The sequence below is a fragment of the Enhydra lutris genome, unplaced genomic scaffold, assembly GCF_002288905.1.
Source record: "Enhydra lutris kenyoni isolate GAN:26980312 unplaced genomic scaffold, ASM228890v2 scaffoldscaffold34, whole genome shotgun sequence".
In the NCBI taxonomy this organism is placed as follows: Eukaryota; Metazoa; Chordata; class Mammalia; order Carnivora; family Mustelidae; genus Enhydra; species Enhydra lutris.
Window position 1 is genome coordinate 21,797,307 of NW_019154118.1, and position 25,546 is coordinate 21,822,852.

General features: G+C 39.0%; 1 protein-coding gene across 1 annotated transcript in view; it reads right to left on the reverse strand.

Annotated features, from left to right (window-relative positions):
• LOC111153733 (salt inducible kinase 2) overlaps positions 1–25,546 on the reverse strand; it is a 126,173-nt gene that overhangs the window by 29,884 nt on the left and 70,743 nt on the right. The window contains exon 4 of the mRNA XM_022512923.1: positions 8,585–8,746. Coding sequence (XP_022368631.1) covers positions 8,585–8,746 — 162 coding nt within the window. The remainder of the gene's footprint in view (positions 1–8,584; positions 8,747–25,546) is intronic.

Consider the following 25,546-nt stretch of genomic DNA (forward strand, 5'->3'; position numbering starts at 1 on the left):
TAGGAAGACAGCACCGGTTTCTCACAAGCGTGCTCACTCCGCTCTGGATTCCAGGGAGCATCCAGTGGTCCTGCCTCCTTAGGCTTCCCCAATCTGTCTCCATTCTTCCGCCTTCCCTCACCGTGAACAATACAGGTCACACGTTTTGTAGCCTGTTTCTCAGTCTGGTTTTGCCTGGTGTTTCCTCATGACTGGGTAAAGATTATGGATTTTTGGGGAGACCATCAAGAGATGAGGTGCTCTTCTCAGTGCACTGTATCAGGGAATGCATGGTATTATGTCTAATTACTGGGGGGGGGCAGGTCCCCTGATCTCTTGATTAAGGTGCTTTCTGCTGGGTGTCCCCATTGTAAAGTTACTCTTTTACCTTTTATAATTAATATATTAGAGAAGATACATTGAGACTACACAGATCCTGTTTCTCAAACTTTCCACCCATCACTTTAGCATTCACTGGTAGACCTTGACTGCAGCAATGATTACAGTAGTGTTCTAACGGTGAGTTTTAATTTTCCCCACGTCTTCTACACTTAATTATAATTCTTCTTTAAGGAAGAGTTGCCCTTCTTCCCCTTTCATTTATTCATTAAATCATTTATTTTTTTTATCATACTGTCATTGTATTTGTCACAAGCGTTTATTTTATTCTTAGTTATAATTCAATACTATGATTTATTTGGGTGCTCAAATAGTTCCAGCTTTGGCCATGAAGAGCTAATTCAGGTTGGCTTCTGTATCCTTTCAGCATGCCCTCATCCTTTTAAAATTTCATTTTAAGGACTTCCTTATCTCTGGCACCAGAAGAAGTTCCAGGCTCATTTTCTATTTTTCCTACCCCAGCTCTGGAATCAGCCACTTTTCCAAGGAGCCTTGGTTCCTTTTACAGAGAACCAAGACTAGGACCTGAATGTCACTGCTTCTAGGCCCTGTCAGTGGGAGAGTTAGGAAATATATGTACAAATGCTAAAATATATGTATACACCCCCCATATTTATTCTTGTACCTTTCTATATGTGTATGTATTTTTAAAAAACCCATGAATTCATACTGATACTTCTCACTCCAATCCAGGGTTCAGTCTTATGTTATTTTGATACTATTTTTACTCATACAAGATTGAGCAACTCTGACAAAATTCTGAATATAAAAAAGTTTCTTTCCTTTGCAGTCATTTGTCATTTGTGTGGGGAGTAACTGAACTTGCCCTTATAACACACCTTACGTTTGTCAGATCAATTATGATTTTCAACATTCTTAAACATAGTAGGAAAAAAACATCTTTCTTAAAGAATCTCTTAATTTTAAGAAAGTTCAATATGAAATCATGAGAAGTTTTAGAAACAAATGACAACTTATCCTTCAACATGGTTTAGGAGTTATCATCAAATCCAAAAAACATCTGCGTCATGCCTACACTGAATCAGGCATTACATACTTGGTATTTTTAAAAGATATATTATTTCATTTAATTGTGATAACAGCCCTGTGAGATGTGACTGTCCATGTCTTACAAACAAGGAAACTGAAGCTCAAAGTGATTAAATGACTTGCCCAAGTTACCGCTAGCTATGAGTGGCTTGGCCAGCATTCAAATACAGGTTTTTTAAACTGCAAGCCAGGTGTTTTTTTGTTTTTGTTTTTTACTATATCACAGCTGTTCCAAGAACATCACTAGCCAGAGAAGTTGAATCCAACTCAGAGCAGGAGGTAAGGCTGTCATAAACCCAGGAAAAATCTTTTACATTCGTAGAGAGCAGAGGTTTTCTAATTTAGCCCTCTTCCAGCAGAACTTGGCAAGAGACGGCTTTCTCTTCTCTACGCTATTAGATGCTATGTCAACAGCATCCTTCGTTAGGGATGGAAATAATGGTTTACAAAGTAAATGTCAGAAATATATACCTACATTCATTTTAGGAATCCACATTCTTTATAGGAATGCACAGTGTGCTGATTAGACCTCTTGTCTTTTCATGTGAGATGACGTGTGCCCACACCCCCAACACGAAGGCAAGTTCTCTAGGGGTTTTACTCTTAACAATGGTTTTGAGATTTCCATATTCTCTCACCTGGTTTCTTTGTGGCTCAAGATGTCTACAGAAGAGAGGGTTTGCACCACCACAGAATTGATTTGGTTACTGTTGATGGAATCTCATGGAAATGAACTTGGCCTCAAAAGCTGAGTCCTCTAATTACGTCTTATCTAACTAACCAGTAACAGACTATGGGTATGTTTGGAAACGGTACTAGAAGGGCTATTACTGTCGGCTTATTTTGAAAGTGACTGATTGACCTGTGTCTTACTGACAACAAATGCCAACGGCTATTACTGTCATCACTAAATTACCTAAGTTATCTGTGCCCAAATACCATTAGCAAAGGTCCATTGTTTTAGGAATAACGGGACCTTACACAGAGTAAACGAACTGATCCTCATGATTACTGTCTGCTGGGAACCAAGCACAAAAGAATTCTGTTGTCCTTGACGGAAGGAAACAGATCAAAGGCGAGCAGTCACACGAACCACCTGGGCAATGTGCTAAAATGCAGACTCTGATGCAGAGGGTCTGGGGCTGGGCTTGATACTCTGCATTTCTAACAAGCTTCAAGTGATGCCCATGCTGCTGGTGCCCAGACCACTCTCCAAGCAGCCAGAAAACAGAGAATAAAACAAAGGTTGTGAAAAACATATAGAAGATGTTAAACAGTGTGTCACTGTTAGTGGCGCCAAACGGTTATGATTACTACGTACTTACGGGGTTTTTATTTAAGTGACATAGGGACGAAACAGAAGAAGTCGTTAGATAAACTTTTTCTGAAAAGGGAAAAAACAAACCCCGAAAACCAGTCTTTAAGCTAAGAAAAAGTACACAACTTCTAGGAATCAACACCACCAAGGCAATTTTAAATCTCCAGCAGTGTTTTATAATGTCTAATTTATAATTTAAAAAATTCTCCTACAGAGCAGCAGATGGCTTTAGGGTTAATTTTATCCTCGTTTCTAAAATTACCAGTAGAATTCAGATATCCAGTCTCACTGGAGAGATACACCTCTTTTGTAATTATTATTACAGGAGCAGAGAAGACAATTAGGAGGAAATGAAAGCTGACAAACGAAAGGCAGGCCAGTGGTGGAGATGAAGCGGACACATTACGTCAACGGCACAGGGGTTGGCCAGCACTGTCGTCACTGCGTGCTTTGTTGCCCACCAGCAAGGAAAGGCGAGGTGCGCAGCTCCCCTGCAAGTGTCAGTCAGTCCCTCTCCATCTGGCAGCAGGGCAACAAGAGTGGTCACCACAGCTAAGACGACATGTGATCCTGCTGAACAGTGTGGGGCATCGATGTGTGCCATAAGGGAGTTGAGTGAGCTGAGGAGCAAATAAATGGTCTTCCTTAGCCCCAAGTGGGGAGGAGAGCAGGGAGGGAGAAGAGAAAACCAAAACGAAACAAAACTCAACAAAACTCTCTGGGCACTCTTCCATGGTCCGGGCTTAATGTGTTGCTGGTGCTCAGGGCCTTGAAGGATAAAGAGGCGGCCTCCCTGGGCTTGCTGACGCAGAGCTCTTTCTACATAATACCAGTGGCAGGAGGATAGAAAACAGAAGACTTCTAATAAATATTTTACTACCTATCTCAGCCTCCCCTAGCCTCTTTTTGATTCCAGGGCACGAAACTGGAATTATATATGCAGAAACGCTGTCTCAAGGCTTCTGTGAATACGAAGGTTGTTAAAAACGATAATGAGGGATGATGGGTTACTTGGAAGTCCATGGGTCAGTTCAGAAAGGAAGTCAGATCTACTAGGCTATTACACATCAGTAATTATGTGTAAAGTCCCTCTTAGAAAAAAAATTAGTTCATATCAAGTAGAGACAATTTAGAATATAAATAATAAACTTACTCTTTGGAGATTTGTATTAATAAGGTGTTAAGGCCTTGGTAAATTAAAAAAAAAAACATGGTGAGGGGGGTTACATGACTATCAGAATTTTTAGGACTTGTTTTCACATGGAGTCAATTACATACTGAATACAAAGAATAGCTACCCTTTCACTGAGTGTTTACATGGTGCCAGGACTTTAACAAATTTATTTAACGAACACTTAAATAGCATTAATTATGTACCAGGCACTGTTCTAAGTATTTTGCAAATATTAACTAGTAAGTGCTGTGAGATATGAACTTCTACCATTCCCTCTTCAGAGATAAGGAAACTGAGGACAGAGATGTTAGGTAACGTGTCCAAGGTCACCCATCCAGTAAGTGGCAGAACCACGATTCAAAGCCAAGTAGTCTGGTTCTAGAGACTATACTCTTACCCGCTGGCCTCCTGTCTCTAACATTATCACAAGTCCCTGTGATACTCCTGAGAGACAGGTGAATCTGTTTCATACATATGGAAACATAGGCTCAGTGAGCGTAAATAGTTAGCCCAAGGTCACACAGCCGCTACGTGGCACAGCCAGAGTTCCCACCAACACGGTCTGCTATCACGCTCCACGGTCTTTACGTAGAAGCCTTGTTTGAATGGTGATATTTTCTGAAAACTTCCTCCAACTAGTTCATACATTTTTATCTTTAAGTATTTATTACAAACATTTCAGATTAGGAAAGGTGAAGAACAAAACTAAATGTCCTTCATCTATTTATTCTCAAGCTGATGCCTGAATGGTCATAGCCAAAATAGCTAGGGGGAAGTTTTACCATAACCACTACAACGAACGAAAGCCAATATTTCTTTGCATTCTGCCTGGTATTTTGTGAAGGCCAGAGGTCTCATAATGACGCAATGAACACACGGGTATGGACGGATCCACGGCTCATTAGTATCTGAAGTGTTTATCCACTGGAGGAGCATAAATTAGAAAATGATTTCAAAGCCATGTTTCTGTACTTACGAAAATAAACCACATTTGATACTTCTACCCCATTTTCTGTCTTATGAACTGAGACAAATACTGTAATTTACACCTAGTTTTGGTTTGTACTTTCTCTTCAATTTCAACGTACAAGATGGCTAACATAGTTCAGTTATTCAGCCCATTTAGCAATTAATGAGAAATTCATAAGGAGAATAAGCAAAGTATAATTTGAGGAAATAATTGTGCATTTTATTATGAGTTCTTGCAGTTTTTCCATGGAGTCCCATCTTTCTTACATGTGTTGGAATTCTTTAAAATTCAAGAAGAATCCTCACAAATCACAAGATGATGTTTTTAAAGGAAAGCAAGACTATAAAAAAGTTATAAAATCTATGGATTAAAAATAAATATCCTGGAGAAATTCTTTGAAAAATGGAAACACATATAAACTTCTGGTGGCATGTGAGATTCTCCATGATGTAGCTCTGCCTACCTGTCCAGGCTCTTTCCCTGTCATTTGTCACAGGTGCTTATGTCCCACTAGCTCTGGTCCACAGCTTTCCTACACAATCTGAGTTCTCTGGCCTGCCTGCCTTTGCATATGCTGATCTACCGCTTGGAGCCCTCATCTGTACCTCTCAGCCCCTTTGCTTTTCTCCCCCCTGTCCCACCACAAATGCCTTCTTCTTAATCAAGTCTTAGCTAATCATTTCCCTCGCTCTTTCAGGAAGAATTAGTCTTTCTCCTAGCCTCAACGCCTTTATAATTATCTTCTTGTGTTATATTTAGTTAAAGCTCTGGTTTTGGGTTAACTCCTCCAGGCGACAGCAGAGTTGAACTTTTTAGCATTGTTATCATTTTTGTCTTGAAATACTTCAATCCCCAGGACTTTGCCTAGGAGCACAGTAGATGCTTAATAAACTTTTACTAAAATTTGGGGTAAACGGTGGTGAGGATGACAGAAAAATGTGGACAAGAGGATATTTGAGTGCTAAGATGTACTGTGTGTGTGTGTGCGCGCGCGTGCGCAATGCGTGTCTCCACTTGTGAGGTATGGAATCAATGACACTAAATGCATCAATACTGAATTATAAAACCTAAAAATCAGTTAGTGAGTAACCCTTGAGGAAAAACTTACCAATAATGCTTGGAAACTCAGAATCTGTGCTTCCTGAAGTCAAAGAGACCTCGCTGTGAATACCACTTAACGACATTAGAAATACTGAGTTTACCTACCTATATTATACGCCAAAATTACAGGAGACATATTATAGCCAGGCAAAAATTGGTTATAACCTTAAAGGAATATTCTGTATATTTTGTTTGCAAGTTTCCTTGGTGTTCTACTTTGAACATTTTCTACATTTTCTTTTGAGATGTTAGTGACAGAACACTCTGTCATTTCCACAGCATATGACTCACACCGCTAACCTTTCTCTGCCTAAAAAGACTCCCAGAACGCCTTGGAAGTATGCTTTTGTGAGTTTTTTGTTTTAGTGATAAAGGAATATGAAGGTGAAGCTCTTAACTCTTTCTTTCTACAGAGTTAAGGACTTCAAAAAACATAAGCCTTCTCTGAAGGGGACAAATTGAGGGCAGCAGATGTTTTCGAGAAGTAAATGAAAAGTCCCAGGACAGGGCACTTCTGAAGACTGGCGAACGGGAGTGAGATGAATGAGACCAAAGGAAAGGCCAAAAGAAGAGGAGAAAAACCACAACACACAAATGGGAGGAGTGAACACACATAAGAAACTATGGAAACACCAATACTGTGCACTTTCAAAACAGAAAAGACAAATCAATACAAATCTTTATATATATAATGGGAATGAAACTGATTAACTTAAAAAACTCTTTAATTCAGGCAATCCCATTAGGAAAAAAAAGCCATAGCCTGCAGAATGGAAAATCCATTACCTCCCTAAACCATATGTAACACTGGCATTTAAAATTAATTGTTAAAATTAAAGTAAAAGTTAAAGTAAGTAAAAATTAATTATTTACTTTCCCTCAAATGCCCAAGGCAAAAACTAATGGGAAATGGCATAGAAATAAACCAGTTACTGGGGCGCCTGGGTGGTTCAGTGGGTTAAAGCCTCTGCCTTTGGCTCAGGTCATGATCCCGGGGTCCTGGGATCGAGCCCCGCATCGGGCTCTCTGCTCAGTGGGGCGCCTGCATCCCCCCCGCCCCTGCCTGCCTCTCCACCTACCTGTGATCTCTGTCTGTTAAATAAATAAATAAAAAATCTTAAAAAAAAAACAGTTACGTGCACAAATCAGAGGCTTTTAGCTTCTATTTTATACCACAATGCAACAAACCAAGGCTGTTGCTTTGTCTCTAAGCTTAGAAGTCCAATGAGTATCCAGCCTAGCTAGTCAGCAAGTAATTTCTCAGTCAGCTCCTCTCACCTGGGTGTCCCTCTGTTCCTCTTGAATAATCCTAGAACAAAACACCAGCACTTGCAAACTTTGGTAGGCTTTTGCTTCAAGCCCCTTATCTTCTTCCATACCCTAACCGAAGTAAGTCTCCCTCCCACGCCTACAGCCTCTGTTGCTGCTACTCTAGCCCAGACCCACATCTTCATAATTGGACTCTGCCTTAGATCCCTTATTAATGTTCTTGTCTCAGTCTTACCCACACCTCCTACCCATCTTCACTCTGCTGCCAGAAAGGAACCTTCTTCTAACATGAAATCTAATCAGAGTAGCCCAGGTTCACCTTCACGCCTACACCACCCTACAATTTTCAGTAGGTTGCACTCCTGATTACCAACAGAATAAACTCTGAAATCTTTTTCATGGCGTTCAAGACTCTTCATATTCTGCTTTTTGCCTACCTGTGCCTCCTGTGTCGATTCCTTGTGCCTACAGATCTGACATTCCAGCAATGTTGAGCCATAGCTCCCTACCACACCAGTCTCAATCTCCTTCCCTTCCATTGGTGGTATTTACACAGTTTGCCTGTGTGTAATATCCCACTTCCGTTTCTCTTCCTGGCAAGCTTCTAAGTCATCCCCCAAGCCCAAGTTCGAATAGTCCCTTTCCTGTGAGGCCTCCCTGACTTCGCAGGGGGACTGCTGTTCCTTCACCTAGATTCCTACTGCAGTTCGTATATACATTTTTGGGCAACATATTGTATTTTAATTATTTTTATCTCCCCACTAGACTTTTAGAATCAGAGGATTTGTATCCCCTGTATACCTAGCATAGCACAGTACCTGACACATAAATACTGATTGAATGTTTGACCATATGAATAAATAAACTTGGACTATAAAATATAAAACCTCTTATAATTGTGAAAACTGTAGGAGAAAAACTAGCAAAATAATCTCTACCCTTAACCTCCCACGTGTAACTCAAAACCTTATTATACCAGAGTGAGGCATTCATCTTCATTACACTTTTATCGGCTGTGCCCTCTCAGCCGTGATCACCCACAACCAGGACAGCAGGGAGAGCACTAGCGACCTGGGCTGCTCCTCTGGTCTGGCTACCAGTCCCCTACCTCACGCACACAAGCAGACAAATGGACCTCTTCCAGCAGAGCACAAGACCCTGGCCACAAATCAGACCCCAGTCCTGCCACCATGTACATTAACAATGAACCCGTTTCTCTTACTTGTCATTACACGTAGAACTGTGAGTAAAACACACTTTAAGAAAGCCCCATGCACTGGTAGAAATGTTCCTGCCACGTTAGAGCCAGCTGCGTCCCCCCTACCTGCTAGCTTGATGTTCATGTTGCTATCCAGCAGGAGATTTTCAGCCTTGAGATCACGGTGCACGATTTTCCGGCCATGACAATAATCAACAGCGGACAGGATTTGCCAAAATTTGCGCCTGGCCTCAGACTCATTTAACCGGCCATGATTAGCAAGGTAGTCTGTTAGGAAAAAAAAAGAGAGAGAGAGAGAATTTAGGATTATTTATCAAAACCAACCAGCCAACCAACAAAAAATTCCCACTATTAGTAGGCAGAACTTTTTCTCCTCAAAAATCTACCTATTTATTGATTTTATTATAATTCCAGTGTAGTTTATACCCAGTGCTATATTAGTTTCAAGTGTACAACACAGTGATTCAACAATTCCATATATTACATAGTGCTCATCAAGGTAAGTGTACTCTTAGTCCCCTTCACCTATTCAAAAGCTTTTTAAATGAACAGGAGTGAGTATTCAAGTAACATGCCGTTCTCCAGGTTCCCTGCCTTGAGAAAAGTAATTCCAATCACATTTCACGGGAGTCCAAATAAATGGAGAGAGCCCAAGACCAGACAACGGCAAGTGGCATGACAGTCACAGTATAATTCACAATGCTTTTTTATGCCTAGGCACGTCCTCTGTTCTGTTTACAAGTTTATTGGATATTTTTCCTAACCACATTTAAAATTTACATTAAAAAAAAAAAAAGAAAGAAACCCATGAATCCATTTCCTACCATCCCATCCGACAAAGGCTATCTTTCTTGTAAGCGATCGCTTGCCACAGTTATCAGCAGCCACCTGGAACGTAACAGTGGTCCCTGGAAGCAGCTTAAATAATTCACACCCTGCTTTGTTTGGTGGAGCACTTCTGACCTACCCAAGACTTGTTCTCTAAATCAAACACGATAGCCAGGTTCTCTAAGCAAATACACTTCACAAGATATACTAGCTATCTTTGTACAATATTATAATCCCTATCAAAGCAGTTTACCTGAAAATTAATTCTGCGTATGTTTACATGAACTCAATAAAACGAAACATTATAGCTCATTCAAGTTTTGCCTGAACATCTAAAAGGCCTTTGAAATGATCTTTTGAGGGGAAAGGGTCAGCAGAAATCTTGACGGGTTTTTCTAAAATTTAAAATTGTTTTCCCAACTTAGGAACTGCATGGGTAAATCAATATTCATTCATCTCCATATGTTTTCTGCTCTAGGCTATGTGATTTACTGATACTGAGATTCCATGGCTTTGGCTCAGGACATCCTCAATATTTATTATAAAATTAACATGTGTAGAGCATTTTACACTTTATTTTTTTAAAAAGATTTTGTTTATTTATTTGAGAGAGGGAGAGAGAAAGAGCATAAGAGGAAAGAGGTCAGCAGGAGAAGCAGACTCCCTGCCAGAGCAGGGAGCCCAATATGGGACTCGATCCTGGGACTCCAGGATCATGAACTGCACTGAAGGCAGTCGCTTAACCAACTGAGTCACCCAGGCCCCCCACAGCATTTTACACTTTATAAAGCATGTTTATATCACTGTATCCCCCTTAATCATCCTAAAACCCCTCTACGATAACTATAATTTTAATTTGCATTTTATAAATGAGGGCGCTGAAGATCAGAGGGATAACAGAATTGGGCTGAATTCAGACAACTGCTAAGTGAATGGCTGATCTGAAATGTTTGTTATTTTTATTTTAATTAATTAATTTTTTAAAAAAGATTCTATTTATTTACATGGCAGACAGAGATCGCAAGCAGGCAGAGAGGCAGGCAGAGAGCCTGATGTGGGGCTCGATCCCAGGACTCTGGGACCGTGACCTGGGCTGAAGGCAGAGGCTTTAACCCACTGAGCCACACAAGTGCCCTGAATGTTTGCTTTTAAAAAACTGTATCATGCTTCACTAGACTCCCACTGAAATCCTAACTATCCTTTCAATGAAATCCTAAATATCCTTTCAATGCCACCTTGCCCTTGAACAGTTCCTGGTCACTTGAAGTAGAACTAATCTCCAACCTGAACTCCTTATCATGACAGCACATTGGCTCCTGCTGTAGTTCCCTGCACGTATCTCAATGATATCTCAAAGTGTGTACGTGTTTGGGTTTGTATACACACACATACACACACAGCGTTGACTCTAACACACTGTGTGTTAGAAAATAAGATACCTCCACTTAAGCTTTCTGAAGGTCGGGGCCATATCATTTTCTCAGGTCCTCCCCACACTTTTTTAGGGCTATATACAGAACAGCAGAGGCACAGTTTTTATTAACTACTTAGCTGACTGATCATGGATGGTATCATCAACCATTATAAAATGTAGAATATTACTACTATACATGTTAGAGGCTTTAAATGTAAGCAGACAGACCTGAATGTGTCTAGGACCATAAAAACCTAGAAGTGAGCACAGACAGTAATTTCTCTGACATCAGCTATAGGGGAAAAAAAAAAAAGCCAGACAGACCTATACATACAGAGAACAGACTGACGGTTGCCAGAGGGGATGAGGTGTGCGGCTGGGCAGAATGGGTGAAGGGGAGAGGGAGATACAAGCCAAAATGAGTAAGTCACAGGAATCAAGGTTAGAGCACGAGGAATATAGTCAATGACACTATGGTGATGTAATGGGACAGACAGTAGCTACAATTGTGGAGAACATAGCATAAGGTATAAACTCGTCAAATCACTAAGTTGTACACCTGAAACTAACATAACATTGTGCGTCAACTATACTGAAATTAAAAAAAAAATGTAAACAGACATTCTGTATAATGTTTCTTCATCTGGTATTAACATAAATGTAGATGATCAGCTCCCACATCTTCCTTTTGCCTCTCCAGAGCATACATAATAGACATTCAGAATTTAACAGGGAAAAAAAATTCATTTAAGAATATATAGAATTTTCAGTCAAAATGTCCAAACAGTCATCAGAGTGACTACGTCTAAGTTAACTACCACATAAACGATGTGTCACCTGTTCGTAAGAGTAAACCAGAGCCTCAATTCTGTACTGGATGAACAGGGAAATCTCAACAAAGGGTTGGCCCTGTGGGCAAATACTGAGGGAAATGCAGCGTGTTTTCAGGATTATCTTTCGGCTAATTTGCATTATCTTTGCAGAAACTCCCCACCAAGTGCCACTTACGCTGTAGCTCTAAGGACACAATTTTCTCATAGACAAATAAATGACTTTTCCAGAGAGACAAAATTTCTTTCTGCTGAAAATGCTGAGTCAGGGACACCTGGGTGGCTCAGTGAGTTAAGCATTTGCCTTCAGCTCAGGTCACACATGATCCCAGAACCCTGGGATCAAGTCCAGCATTGGGCTCTTTGCTCAGTGGGAAGCCTGCTTCCCCCCGGCCTGCTGCTTGCCCTGCTTGTGCTCTTCCTCTCTCTGCAAATAAATAAATAAAAACTTTCTTTAAAAAAAAAAAAAAAAAGGAAAAAAATGCTGAGTCAATGTGAACTAATGTGAAAAATTTTTGTGATTCTAGCAACACAGAGAAACCTAACGGATCCAACGCGAACAAATATAAGTATATGGGGGAACAACAACAAACCGTCACCTACAAAATGCGTCCTAGGAAGCACGAGAGAATCTAGAGTACAGACTGGTTTTGGAAGTGATCCGTCCCAATCAGTATCACCCTAGCCAAGGAGGAAGGAAAGTTCTGAAGCCTGGCAGGAAAGGTGCTGTCTGGGGCGGGGAGAGGGGGCGGCGGGAAAGGAGTGCTATGCCTGGACCTAAAATTACCACGTAAAGCCAGAATTGCGTAACAATAAACATGTAACACACTGTGAGAAGCATGACAACATCCATGTTTGAAATCATACAGAATGAGGAAGGTTCACTTGGGAGTGTTTAAAAAGGTTGGTATGTTCACTCCCAAGTGAACCTTCCTCATTCTGTATGATTTCTGCAGTGTGGGCAGCCCTGAAAACTGTACCATCTGCTGTGAAATCAGCAACAGAAGTAACTGAGGTAAAAACCTGCGCTGAAAGAACACGGGATTAGGTACACTTCCTCATGCCCTGGGAGCGGTGCTGTTCTCCGTCCAAGCTCAAGTTATTATTACACAAGGTCCTCAAGGTAACATGCAAAATGCACACCATGTTGTGCATGACAAACTTTATGCTTACAGAACAAGCGAGCGTAACAGCAATTCTCCATACTAATTGCCTGTATGCGTATTTTTGATGGGTACAATTAAAAAATTGCTTTTTCCTATGTTTACATTTGTTCTGATACGTAAAATGTAATTTTGTTGACTTTAATAACAAAACTTTTAAGGTTTTATTTTGTACGTCCTTTCCTCCCATTTTGCTTTTACGGTAATTGATTCTTTTGTATTTTATCAAAATCACGGTCTATATCAAACAATTAAAGAAGTTGGTCTTTCAATATTGATAACTTGAGAAACACTGGTATAGCTAAGTAAATAGGCAATTACAATATACCACAACAAAGGCTAGCACAGGAATAAATACAACCTAATAAAAATTTCTGTAGGTATCTTTTAAAATTTTCTATTTTTATTATGAAAATTTCAAACATACATGAGAGTAGAAAAAACCGTGTAATGAATCCCCCAGATTTAAGAGTTGTCAACATATTGCCATACTTGGTTCATCTACTTTTTTTTTTCTGTAGTAACCTAAAGCAAATGTTGGCATCATTTTGTTTCACCCTAAATACTCTTCTATGTATCTTTAAAAAAATTTTTTTTCCTTACATAACCATAATACCATCACCACACCTAACAAAATTAACAATTCTTTAATACTATCTAATTCACTGTCTGAATTCAAGTCTCCTTAGTTGGCTTACTGGAATCAGGACCCAAACAAGATGCACTTTTTTTTTTCCCTCAAGAGAGAGAGCTGGGGAGGGGCAGAGGGAAAGGGAGAGAGAAAATCTTAGGCAGGCTCCATGACCAGCAAGGAGACTGACATGGGCCTCAATCTCACAACCTTGAGACGAGGACCTGAGCTGAAACCAAGAAGTTTTGGACATTTAACAGACTGAGCCACCCAGGAGCCCCAAGACGTACTTTCTGTATTTGCTTATTTTGTCTTTGGAATCCTTTTTTCCCTGGAACAGTTTCCCTCCCTCCCCTTTTCCTATGCTACTGACTTGCTGAAGAAACTAGTCAGTCATCTTACAATCTGGGTTTGTCTTTTACTTCCTCATGATATCGCTTAACTTATTCTCTTATCTCCTGTATTTCCAATAATTTGGAATTCAAGTATAAAGAAGAGAACGATTCAAGTTTAATTTTTTTGGAGGGTGGAAAGAGAATGTCGTAGGTGCATCTCCTTGGAGGAATACAACATCCGGTTCTCCGGCTTCTAGGAGCACTAAGGTTGGTCATGGAGTTGTGGGGGTAATAGCGGTCCTGCAATGAAACAGTCTCATCTCTCTTTTTCCTAATACGGTTCTTAAGCTCCAGTGTACATCAGAACCCTTAGAGGGCGTGTTAAAACAGATTGCTGGGACCTAATCTTTAGAGTCTCTGACACAGCAGGTGTTGGAAAGGGCCCAAGAATTTATGTATTTTTTATAAGTATCCAGGTGATGCTTAAGATACTGGAACAGGGGCTGTACTTGGAGAACCACTGCATTAATTTTAGTATTTACTAGAGGTTGAACCTGAACCAGTTACTTCAACAGGGGTTGCAAAACTGTGACTTTCTAATTATTTTATTCCTGCCACAACTATTAGATGAAATTCTTCTGTTGTCAATTTGAGGTATTTAGTTATCCTGAACTGTAACTACAATAGGTCAGGAAGGATGAGTGTTTAATTCTTCTTCTTAAGTCAAACCGATTTTCAGAGTAAGGGGCTGGCATGTTGACTACCTCCAATGAGAACTATTAAGTTTTATGTTTGTTTACTTTTTAGTTTTTTTACTATTTTATGATTCTCTTAAGTATCATAACGGGTACATGGATTTTTTTTTTATTTTTTTTATTTTTTTTAGATTTTTTTTAAATTTATTTATTTGACAGACAGAGATCACAAGTAGGCAGAGAGGCAGGCAGAGAGAGAGGGGGAAGCAGGCTCCCTGCGGAGCAGAGAAGCCCGACGCGGGGCTCGATCCCAGGACCCTGGGATCATGACCTGAGCTGAAGGCAGAGGCTTTAACCCACTGAGCCACCCAGGTGCCCCAGGTACATGGATTCTTACATACTCAATTTATCCAATTTATTTCAATTAATTACAGTCAGTGTTCTTTTTGATGCTCAAATTTTTCCCACCTTTGTCCAGTGAGAATCCCTTTACAGGTTTTTGTTTTTAAATACAGAAATATTCAATGACTTTGTTGCTTTCTGGCATAATAAAAATGTCTTACGCAAAATGTGAATACTTCTTGCCCCAAACTTGGAATCAGTCACTTCTCCAAGAAGCCTTGGTTCTCTTTCTTGGGGAATGGTATCTGAGTGCTCAGGGTGCTTTGTATGGTGGGGTTGGTATTACTTCTGTGACTTTTCAGAGACAGAGCTAGGAAATAAGTCTTTTTAAATAGGAAAAAAAAAAAAAAGTAATGACTTCACTCCATTTCAAATTTCCCATTTCAAGAATTACTTTTGATTTTTACACATGTATTTCTTTTTCTCTAACATAAAAAATCCCGTTTTTGTTTTTTTTTTTGAAGATTTTATTTATTTATTTGACAGAGAGAGTCACAGCGAGAGAGGGAACACAAGCAGGAGGAGTGGGAGAAGGAGAAGCAGGCTTCCTGCTGAGCAGGGAGCCCAATGCGGGGCTTGATCCCAGGACTCTGGGATCAGAACTTGAGCCGAAGGCAGACACACTGAGCCACCCAGGCGCCCCAAGATCCTGGTTCTTAATATTCACATAAATTACTTGTTTTATCCTACAATATATATGAAATAATGTAAAAATAGCTATATTAATATTACTATTAATAATAAAATTACTGGATGAAGTTTAAAGTTAAAATTTCTTTTTAATCTTGAGGTTATAACATCCTAAGAACACACAGTGCAAAGAAACAAAAAAGAATGTACAGTCCAAATTCTATTGTTCCAAAGTTATTTGAAAAGCTATCTGTGGTATATTCCTACCGTGTAAGTTTATTTTTTGAGTATGCAAAAAACTTACCTGATGTTTAAAATGATGCCCAAATTAAAACTATGCAATAAGATACAATCCAAGAAGTCTTACTTTTTATCCCTGTTCCCTTCTTCTGCCTATAGGTAACTTTTATTAATTTTATTTACCCTGTATTTCATCTGATATGTACAATTATGTATATATAATTGTATTTTCCCCACTTCTTTTTTTTTTTAAAGATTTTATTTGTTTATTTGACAGAGAGAGATCACAAGTAGGCAGGCAAGCAGAGAGAGAGAGAGGGAAGCAGGCTCCCTGCTGAGCAGAAAGCCCGATGCGGTGCTTGATCCCAGGACCCTGGGACCATGACCTGAGCCAAAGGCAGAGGCTTTAACCCACGAGCCACCCAGGCGCCCCTGACATTGCTTTAAAGTAAAATTACCAGCAACTTCTCTAGGCCGAAGTGAATTACCTTTCCTCAGTTCTCATCTTTTATGACCTTTCAATTATATCTTATGCTTGATTGCTTTCCAAAATAAACATCTCTCCCTATTGATTCTCTGTTTATAGTTTTTCTTCATTTCTTTCACTAAATGACCTTTCTTTTCCAGCACATAAAACTACCATAGTCTAGTTCTGGCCCTTTGCCTTTCTTTTGCTATACACATCTCCCCACAGAATTAATCTAAACTATCACCTTCTTGCGGATCACCTCTGCTCTGCTTCATTCATAGCTGGTATTGTCAGTTCCCTCGCACTCTTCTCACTTGGTGCCAGTCTCCGGGTGTCTCTTTAGTCACTCCAGCAAAGATCGGTTTTAACATTCTGGCCTGAGACTCTTTGGTCACAGTTCTATTGAGAAGCTAACGAAAATTATACTTACATACAAACACACACAGAAAATTTTGTGTGCAATGTCAAGGCGGGGGGCAGTCTATAACATCTGAAGTTTAATCGAGGTTCAGAACTCTGCCTTGAGAGATTTCATTCATTGATCAGAATTTTTACAAAAATAACCTCTAGATTAGCCAGGCACATTTGACCTTTCAACAATTACTCAACTGTGTACCTAAACAGATTTTCTTTCTACTTACTGCTGCAGTGATTTCAAGACTGAGCTCATCTTTCTTTTTATGAACTTCATTCCCACCTTCTAAGCCACTGTAGCTATCACCACCACCACCACCAGAGTAGCATCCCATCTTATCGCCCAGGGATAAGAGGCAGCTTCCCAGTATCTTATCAAAGTGAAGAAAGCCAGCCAGTTGCATTTCCTTAAGTTTTGGGGATGTCAGAATCTTTCAATCTTCCAATTTTCAGTTTAAAATTCTTCAGTCGGGCGCCTGGGTGGCTCAGTGGGTTAAAGCCTCTGCCTTCAGCTCAGGTCATGATCCCGGGGTCCTGGGATGGAGCCCTGCATAGTGCTCTCCGCTCAGCAGGGAGCCTGCTTCCTCCTCTCTCTCTGTCTGCCTCTCTGCCTACTTGTGATCTCTGTCTGTCAAATAAATAAATAAAATCTTAAAAAAAAAAGGACTTAATTTATAATTTCACCAATTTGTAATTTGGAAGTAAAAAGGCTGATATCCATTTTTTTTTTTTTTTTTTTGCTTAACTAGCCTTAAAAGAAACAACTCATCCTAGACAATTAAATCCTGGTCAGAGGTCTCTAACCTACAAAATCTATGAGGAGTTCTCATTTAATTACCAAATTTGAAGAGAAATCATATCCAAATCTTTACTCAACTTTAACATCTTTTTTTCCTCTAATCAGTACAAAATGTCACTGTAAAATAAGATTCTATCTTACCAGAGATCAGGACTCTGATCTCTGTCAACTTAGCTTGTGTTGGTTCTAACTGATAACCCTTAGATAAAATATAACTAAGAAAGGAAGGCACATTAAATAAAAACCTGAAAGGTTTTTAGCACATTAACATGTGTATCAACTTACACTGTAACCACTAATAGAAAATGGATTAGGTATATGATCAGTTTTGAATTAGGATGACACAGGCTACCCTAATTTTAAATATTACAATATTACTTAAATATTCAATTACACTTTTAACCTCAAGACAACTTATGAATGGATCATGAATCTACAGATTTTTAATCTTTTATAGATTTTGTTTTTTTCTGTTCGTCTTTGTAAATATATAATCATTTCAAATTGTGTGTCTGACAAAAGGAAATTGTTGCACGTGGTATATACTTTGGCAATTTAAACATACTCTCGGCATTTCCCTACATTAGACTGTTTGCATCTATTAGATTCTAAATCAGTTCTTCAAGCCTAGTGGAAATACTGAAGCAAACCAGTCTTCTGAGAAGAGGAGTTTTTAGTTACATAAAGTTTTAAAGTTTTTAGCAACAATTAAAAGCAAATATATCACACTTTTCTAAAATTACTCATAATCCCCACGAAGAAGTCAACAGGTTGCAATTCTGATGACAGGAATGGATATCAAACAGAAGACTTAAAATTTTTTTCATACCGTTTAATAAGACATACAAATAAAATACATTTCTGATTTCTTTGGACCTAGGGAGATTTCAAAGTACAGTAAAAATAAGTTCTAGAGTCAGAGAAGCTTGATTTTGAATAGTGTTTACTTCTCACTGCTGTATGACCTTGAACAAATTATTTAAGCATTGGACTACTCTGATTTCTCAGTAATAAACCCCAAGTTTTGTTTTTTTGTGAAAAGGCTCTACCTTAAACTGCTTCACACATGAATTCTAACTTAATGGCAAAGAATCTTTTAAAAATGTTTTATTTCCACATCTATTGGATTGGTTTCTGTCCACACACAGCAATTTCTTTATCCTGTGCATGAAAATATGCTGTCTGCAGTGTCTACTAAGAGTCTAGTAGTTATAAAATATGCACTTCCAATTTTGAAATATTTAATAAGGCAAATCAAGCAAGAAGACTTGTAAAAATAAACATGTACAAAGAACACAGTTTTTGGTTCACTTTCTGTGTATGTGTGTAAATCTTTAAATACACACACACACACACCCTCAGCCATGAGTCAGAGTAAAATTAATTAGAACAGAGTAATGAGCACAGTAGCATAACTACCTGGACCCTCAACTGTACTGACTCTCTTCAGGTCAATTATCAAAGCACAGTGCTTTCTCCCTCATGGAATAAAATTAAGGAAGAAAGTTAAAATTTTATTTTAAGTGTAGAGTGTAAGAGATATCCTTTATTCATTCATTCAACAAATACTTGAGTAACTTTTTTGTGTCAGCCACTATGTTCAACCCTTTGTCCTCTCGAAACTTCTATTTGGGAGGAGACAACATAAGAATTATAATTGCAGTATAATAAATGCCAGGGAAATAGGGCAATCAGCTGGAAAGTATCTGGGGGAGGCCACTTTAGACAGGGTGATCCGGAGAGGCCTTTATGAACAGGAATTATTTCAAATGGGGAGAAAAGCACTCAAGGAACAGCTATGGCACATCCATGAAGCCAAAAGGACATCCGTGAGGCCCAAACACCAAGAGCAAAGAAGAGGGGAGGGCCTGTGATGGAGTGGAAGAAGTGAAGTCAAACTCAGTGAGAACTGGGAAGCCTTAGGAGGGAGTCTGTAGTTTAAAATACTGGGGAACCACTGAATGGTTTTCAGCAGGTGAGAGACCTGATCTAACTTACAGTTTAAAAGCACTTAAAAATAATCTGAAACGGTGAACTCTACGTTAATAAGCTATAAGTTCCATTAAACAAAAATTCAAACAAAAAAATGAAGTACCACTATGGGAATGGCCCTGATTAAGAGCTGCTGTGCAAGCCACAAGGAACTAAAATTCACTCCCCAATGCAAACGAATTCTTAATACATACAAGAAAATAAGGTTAAACAATAAAATCTTTTAATCAGCCCTTCAAGACAATAATAGAAAGATGTCATGAGGCAATACTAGCTTACAGACATGAGATGAGATACTGTCTGAAACTTCATAAACTCTTCTTAGTATCATTTCAGAACAATAGCTAGGTTCTCTTACTGATTTCAATTTATGCAGTAACATTTCATTAACTGTCCCAGACTGTTTTTTAGGCAGTGATTTAAAAAATTATGTCAACTGAATAGCCTAGAAAAGTGCCCAGAGCTGTATTTAATACTATCAGATGATGATGTCATCTGATGGCATTCAACATTCCAGACAATTCCCTAAATAGGTATTTTCATCCCACCTGTTTTTATCATCTCTACGGGACCTCAAAGTCTGTTGTGAATTATTCCTGAGTAATGAGTATGACTGGACTGATAAATGAGTCACTCTAAGCTGAACTACTGATGTTGTGTGCTATTTACTCAATTTATGGTAGTGTTATAATAATATTTATAAATGCAATCTGCTCACACTTCTAACACATTCTTTACACAGATAAATACATCCAGATAGCTATTTTGATATGTAATTATTTAAGAAGGAAAGAAATACGGTCCAAAGAACTGATCATCATTTACCAAACCACTTAATTTTTAGGAATTAGGTTCAAATGCCAAACTTGGAGAATAAGACGCTGATGATGAAGGAAGCAAATCTATTAATTTTAGTAATTTGGTTTCTCTATCTATGTACTCAAAAGATACATTTTTAGCAAACATTTGCGATCTAAGACATTGCCATCGTTCACTCATAAATCAAAGGGCAGATACATATATTTCCATTAAGTTCTTCAGGTGAATGGCAGTGGGAAACAATGGAGCCAGGCTGAACTGGTTCATTCAGAAATGGGCACAGATGGAGAGGGGGTTGGGGGAATGGGTAAAAATGGGTGAAAGGGAGTAGGATAGAGGCTTCCAGTTGTGGAATGAGTAAGTCACAGGAACGAAAGGTACAGCACAGGGAATACAGTCAATGGTATTTTAATAGCACTGCCTTGTGACAGACGGTAGCTACACTTGTGGTGAGCACAGATAATATATGTAGAGATTGATTCATTATCTTGTACACCTGAAACTAGTGTAACATAGCGTGTCAATTGTACTCAATTACAAAAAAAAAAAAAAGGCAAGACGTTGGCACAGACAACTCAAGAGTATAGATTAAGCTCTACTAAGTAAGAATTTTGTCAATGAAGTTCTTGTAATAAAGTTAGTTAAAGAGCAAATCAAGTCTCCCACCTAAGTTCAGAAAAAGTCGAGCCCCTTAGTTTATTGGCCAATGGCCTATGATTTATGTTTCTTGGGGTCCCACCTAGTAAGAAACAATGATATGTTAAGTCACTTGTTACTGGGGAGAAAGATTAACAGTGAAAGGGAAGGGTAAGTTGGAAAAAAACCAAGACCCCAGCTATCTGTTCAACTACACAGAAATCAGAGAGAACAGTTAATTCAGTAACACACTGACATTACAAGGTTGAAATGTTTCTGTGGGAGGTTTCTTCACTCTCTCCCTGTAACAGACTTCTATATCCTCTGCTGGGTAACTCTGCAATGCCTCCCAGGAGAAGAGCTGATGAATATCCCTGCCCTACTGCTTTTGGTCTTGATCATGGGGAATGTGTGTGAGTTTGACTTGACCTCTGGTGTCTCCCATGACAAGAGCATGTCCCGGAATGAGAGACATGTGGAAGAGACCAAAACCCAACCTACAGCCTGAAGTAGAGCCACCCCAGTTGACCCACAGATAAAAAAATATTTGTTGGGTGGCTGGCTGGCCTAAATGGTATAGCACATGACTCTTGAGCCCCATGTGAGATGTGGAGTTTACTTAAAAAGTAAACATATGGGACGCCTGGGTGGCTTAGTGGGTTAAAGCCTCTGCCTTCGGCTCAGGTCATGATCCCAGGGTCCTGGGATCGAGCCCCGCATCGGGCTCTCTGCTCAGCAGGGAGCCTGCTTCCCTTTCTCTCTCTCTGCCTGCCTGTCTACTTGTGATCTCTGTCAAATAAATAAATAAAATCTTTAAAAAAAAAAAAGTAAAAATACTTGATGCAGATCACTGAATTGTGGAGTTGCTGTGCAACATCACTGCAGCAGAAATAGGACTGATAAAATTTCCAATACTAGAAAAGAGAGGCTTATTTAGCTAGAATATGAAGTACGCTTGCACAAAGAAATCTTTCGAACATTTTTGCCAATTTATGTGATATTTTGTGTCCTTTATTAAACATACACTTGTATTAACCATTTTTTTACACACCGGGATGATGTCTTTTGGTATCAAAGCTAACCTGACTGGCAATGAAGAACTGCTTGGGAATTGCTCACCCAAACTGTATTCATTTTTCTCTATGACACAGATGGCGTGAAGAGACTGGTCTGGTTTCCTCTGAGACAGAGGTTAGTCAACCACTTTCTCTAAGCCAGTTTACCCATTATTAGCATCTAGGCTTACCCACTGCCTCCAAGTCCAAGGCTCCCTGTTGTGAAAGGGGGACAAAACTGGCTAGGCATGCTTCATGAAGAACAAACTACGATTCAGTTCCAAGAAGATAAAATTGACATAGTGGTTAATTATGGCTAACTCTTAAGTCAAGGGAGTAATTAAAGAAGATAGCTCCAAAAAGACATGGACTAATGTTGAAAACACTGGGCTCTCTTCTCAGCTCTTACGCAAATCGCTTTATCTTTCTAGGTTTCAGTTTCTAAATATACCTAATATAACTTAATATACTTAATATAACTTCTAAGGTTGCTTTTTAATTCAGTATTAATACTTAAGTGGATACCACTGGATATCACTTTAGATTTCCCCTTGGTTTATTTATTTAAAAAAACTTATTGAGGTAAAATACATAAAATATAAAATTTACCATCTTAACCATTTTTAAGTGTATAGTTCCCCCTTGGTTTATTTTTAACTCAATCTCCCTGTAATTTCTGGCACAAAATTCCCTAGGGCACTTAATTTAGGGCTGGAGAGAAGTTAGATGTATTGGAGTAGCAGCTCTGAAACTACCACTCATTCAGCAGCAAACAGACAAATTCAAGAATCCTACAGGAAAGTTCAAAGATAAATGGTTCTAGTTTGGGTAGTATTCAAGGACCTGAGACAGGGAGGAGAGCAGAGAACTCTACCTCTGGCAGTTTTAGAAAACAATATCTGATATCTCATAAAGTTAGTAGTGTTGTGCCAAAACAAGAATACTCAGAATGACAGAAACACAAATAAGAGAATGGAGAGTAAGGCCTCTAATCGTGTAGCTAAATTAATAAATTAACAACCTCTTTTTAACAACAGGAAAAAAAACTGTAAATGCTATGGAACCTTCTGGTTCTAAGAACATAGCGGTGATGAACCAGAGTAACAGAATATAGAGTACTGTCCTAAGCAAAGTTTTCTTCTTGTGGTCTTTGAAAGATTAATATTGGACGACAGACATGACCTCATAGAGCTGGGTTTGCAGATTCAACTCTTACGCTGAATGATGTCTCCAGGTGGTTTAAGTGGCTAGTCTTGTGTTATAAGCATGGTTAAACAAGTAAACCAGGTTAACCAGGAATGGGTTTTTCTAATCATTACTCTGAGGAATACCAAACGTACTATTACCATATACTGCTGATGCACACATTTAAAATAAAACACTCTAAGATACAATCTGGTGTACTTCTCACTAAACTCTAAATTTTGTTAAAGCCACAGTTTAAACTACTAGTGGTCTGATCTACAGAGTTTATTTATTTATTTATTTATTTATTTATTTATTTATTTATTTATTTGACAGACAGAGATCACAAGTAGGCAGAGAGGCAGGCAGAGAGAGAGAGGAAGGGAAGCAGGCTCCCTGGTGAGCAGAGAGCCTGATGCGGGACTCGATCCCAGGACCCTGATGCGGAACTCGATCCTAGGACCTGAGCCGAAGGCAGAGGCTTTAACCCACTGAACCAACCAGGCGCCCCTGATCTACAGAGTTTAAAAAGTATCTGCAACCTTATCTCAGAGCTTCAAGTCCACCAAACACAGAACATGGCTCTGTAACCTGAAAGACCTTTAAAGTCCTTGCATCCCTCATAGGTGCTATTTCTTATCTTATCTTTCCTCCTCCTTGAGCAGAAGGCAAAAAGAATTTAATGGTAAACCAACTTCGTTTTCTAGGAATTTGCTGATAAATGCTAAATCTGATCACTGTTTAGTCAATTATTACAAGAATGTTAACAATAAAAAATAAATTGATTTCTTCATAAATTTGATTGTGGACTTAAAAAACTGCTACTCCAAGGTTTACTGAACATCCTAGGTGTAGTCAAAGAATATTCTATTGGAGTTTAACATATCTCAGGATACTAGGGCCTTTTAGAGCTGTGGAACTCCAAGAGAAGCTAAAGGTAAAGCCTTGGGGGGAAATTCTGAGCTTGCCCCATTTTTAGTTTAAAGTTCATCATGCTCTAGTATTACCAACAGTTCAAACAGAATACCTTCTGTACTGTTCAAATATTTGTGGACTATTAAGCTTTTCTATAAATAAGGATGTCTGTTAACCAAACAAGTTGGAAAAGCCAGTGAAATTTGTCAATGACTTTGGATTTGATCCTTTGAAATCAACAGGATTAAGCAGTAAGTGCCAGCACGGATTTATCACTCACATGCAGTGAGTTTCTGGCTTTATGTTTCCTAAAGAAAATTTCATCATGCGGTTAAATGACAGACTTAATTCACAGCATTTTAAACTACGACAATTAGGCTGCAATTTGTGCCATGAGTGGAATGAGGCTTTATCAAATATGGGCATCCCTGTAAGACACAGATAAAAGGCAGAAAAGACACTTCGGGAACTGACAATGTGAAGAAGGATTTGGAAATGTAGTCTGTGGTCTATGAAATTTTTGTGTGTGCAGTAAAACACTTTTAATTTTATATGGAAGTCAAAATGAAAAGGTTTCCTTTATAATCATTTTGATGAAACAAAGCAATTCCATACGGCTAGAATATCTCTGCAGAATTTTAAATATCAACTAATTTTCTGAGACGGGTCATGTCTTAGATACAAGTAGATTCTGAAAGAAATAAATATACCCACACAAATATATTTCTACCCCCATCTCTCCAAACTCTTACCAGTTTAGATCTATTCGAGTCAAAAGGAGACCTACTGGGAAGTAGAGAGAAAAGGACCATGTATGTGGGTCCTACATAATAAAGGAGTTGACTACAATTCTCTTTCAAATTTTTGTTTTCTACATTTCCTTCCTGATTTTACCTTTCAATGATTCATTCATTCATTCGTTAGTAAGATAGTGGGCACCCTGACCGTTAGCTTCATCTGCATACTCACCAACCCTAGGTGGACATCTAACACGCTTCAAACATAACATGACCTGAAGAGAACTCCTGGGTATCCCTCCTAAACCTGCACCTTCTCAATCTTCTCAATCCAGGAAACGGTTGCTCTAATCTTAGAGACTGTCCACATCAACCTATCAGCAAATCCTGTCAGTTCTAACTTCAACACATGCCTGGAATCCCACCATTTTTCTTCACCTCCATCATTCCCCCTCTAGTCAAAGCCACCACCATCCCCTGCCTGAACTATATACAACAGCTTCTCCTACTTCTATCCTAGCCTCCTTATCATCTATTCTTAACACAGCAGCCAGAATGATATTTAAAAACATTTTTATATATCATGTCAGTCCTCTGCCCAGAATCCACCAATGGATTCCCATATGATTCAAACTCCTTACCATGCCCAAATAAGGCCCTAAAAGAACTGAAACTGCAAGCATCTCTGATTTAATCAAAGCAGTTGACTAAAAAATTATACATTATAATGAAATGTGACTAGTCATAGCTCAGTTAACCCTCGCAATTGAAACCAAGGCCTAACCTCTGACACAGAATTACACTCGCAAGTTTGCAAGGACACAGGTATAAATATGTTCAATGCAACATTATTTGAAATAGACAAAACCAAGTATTAA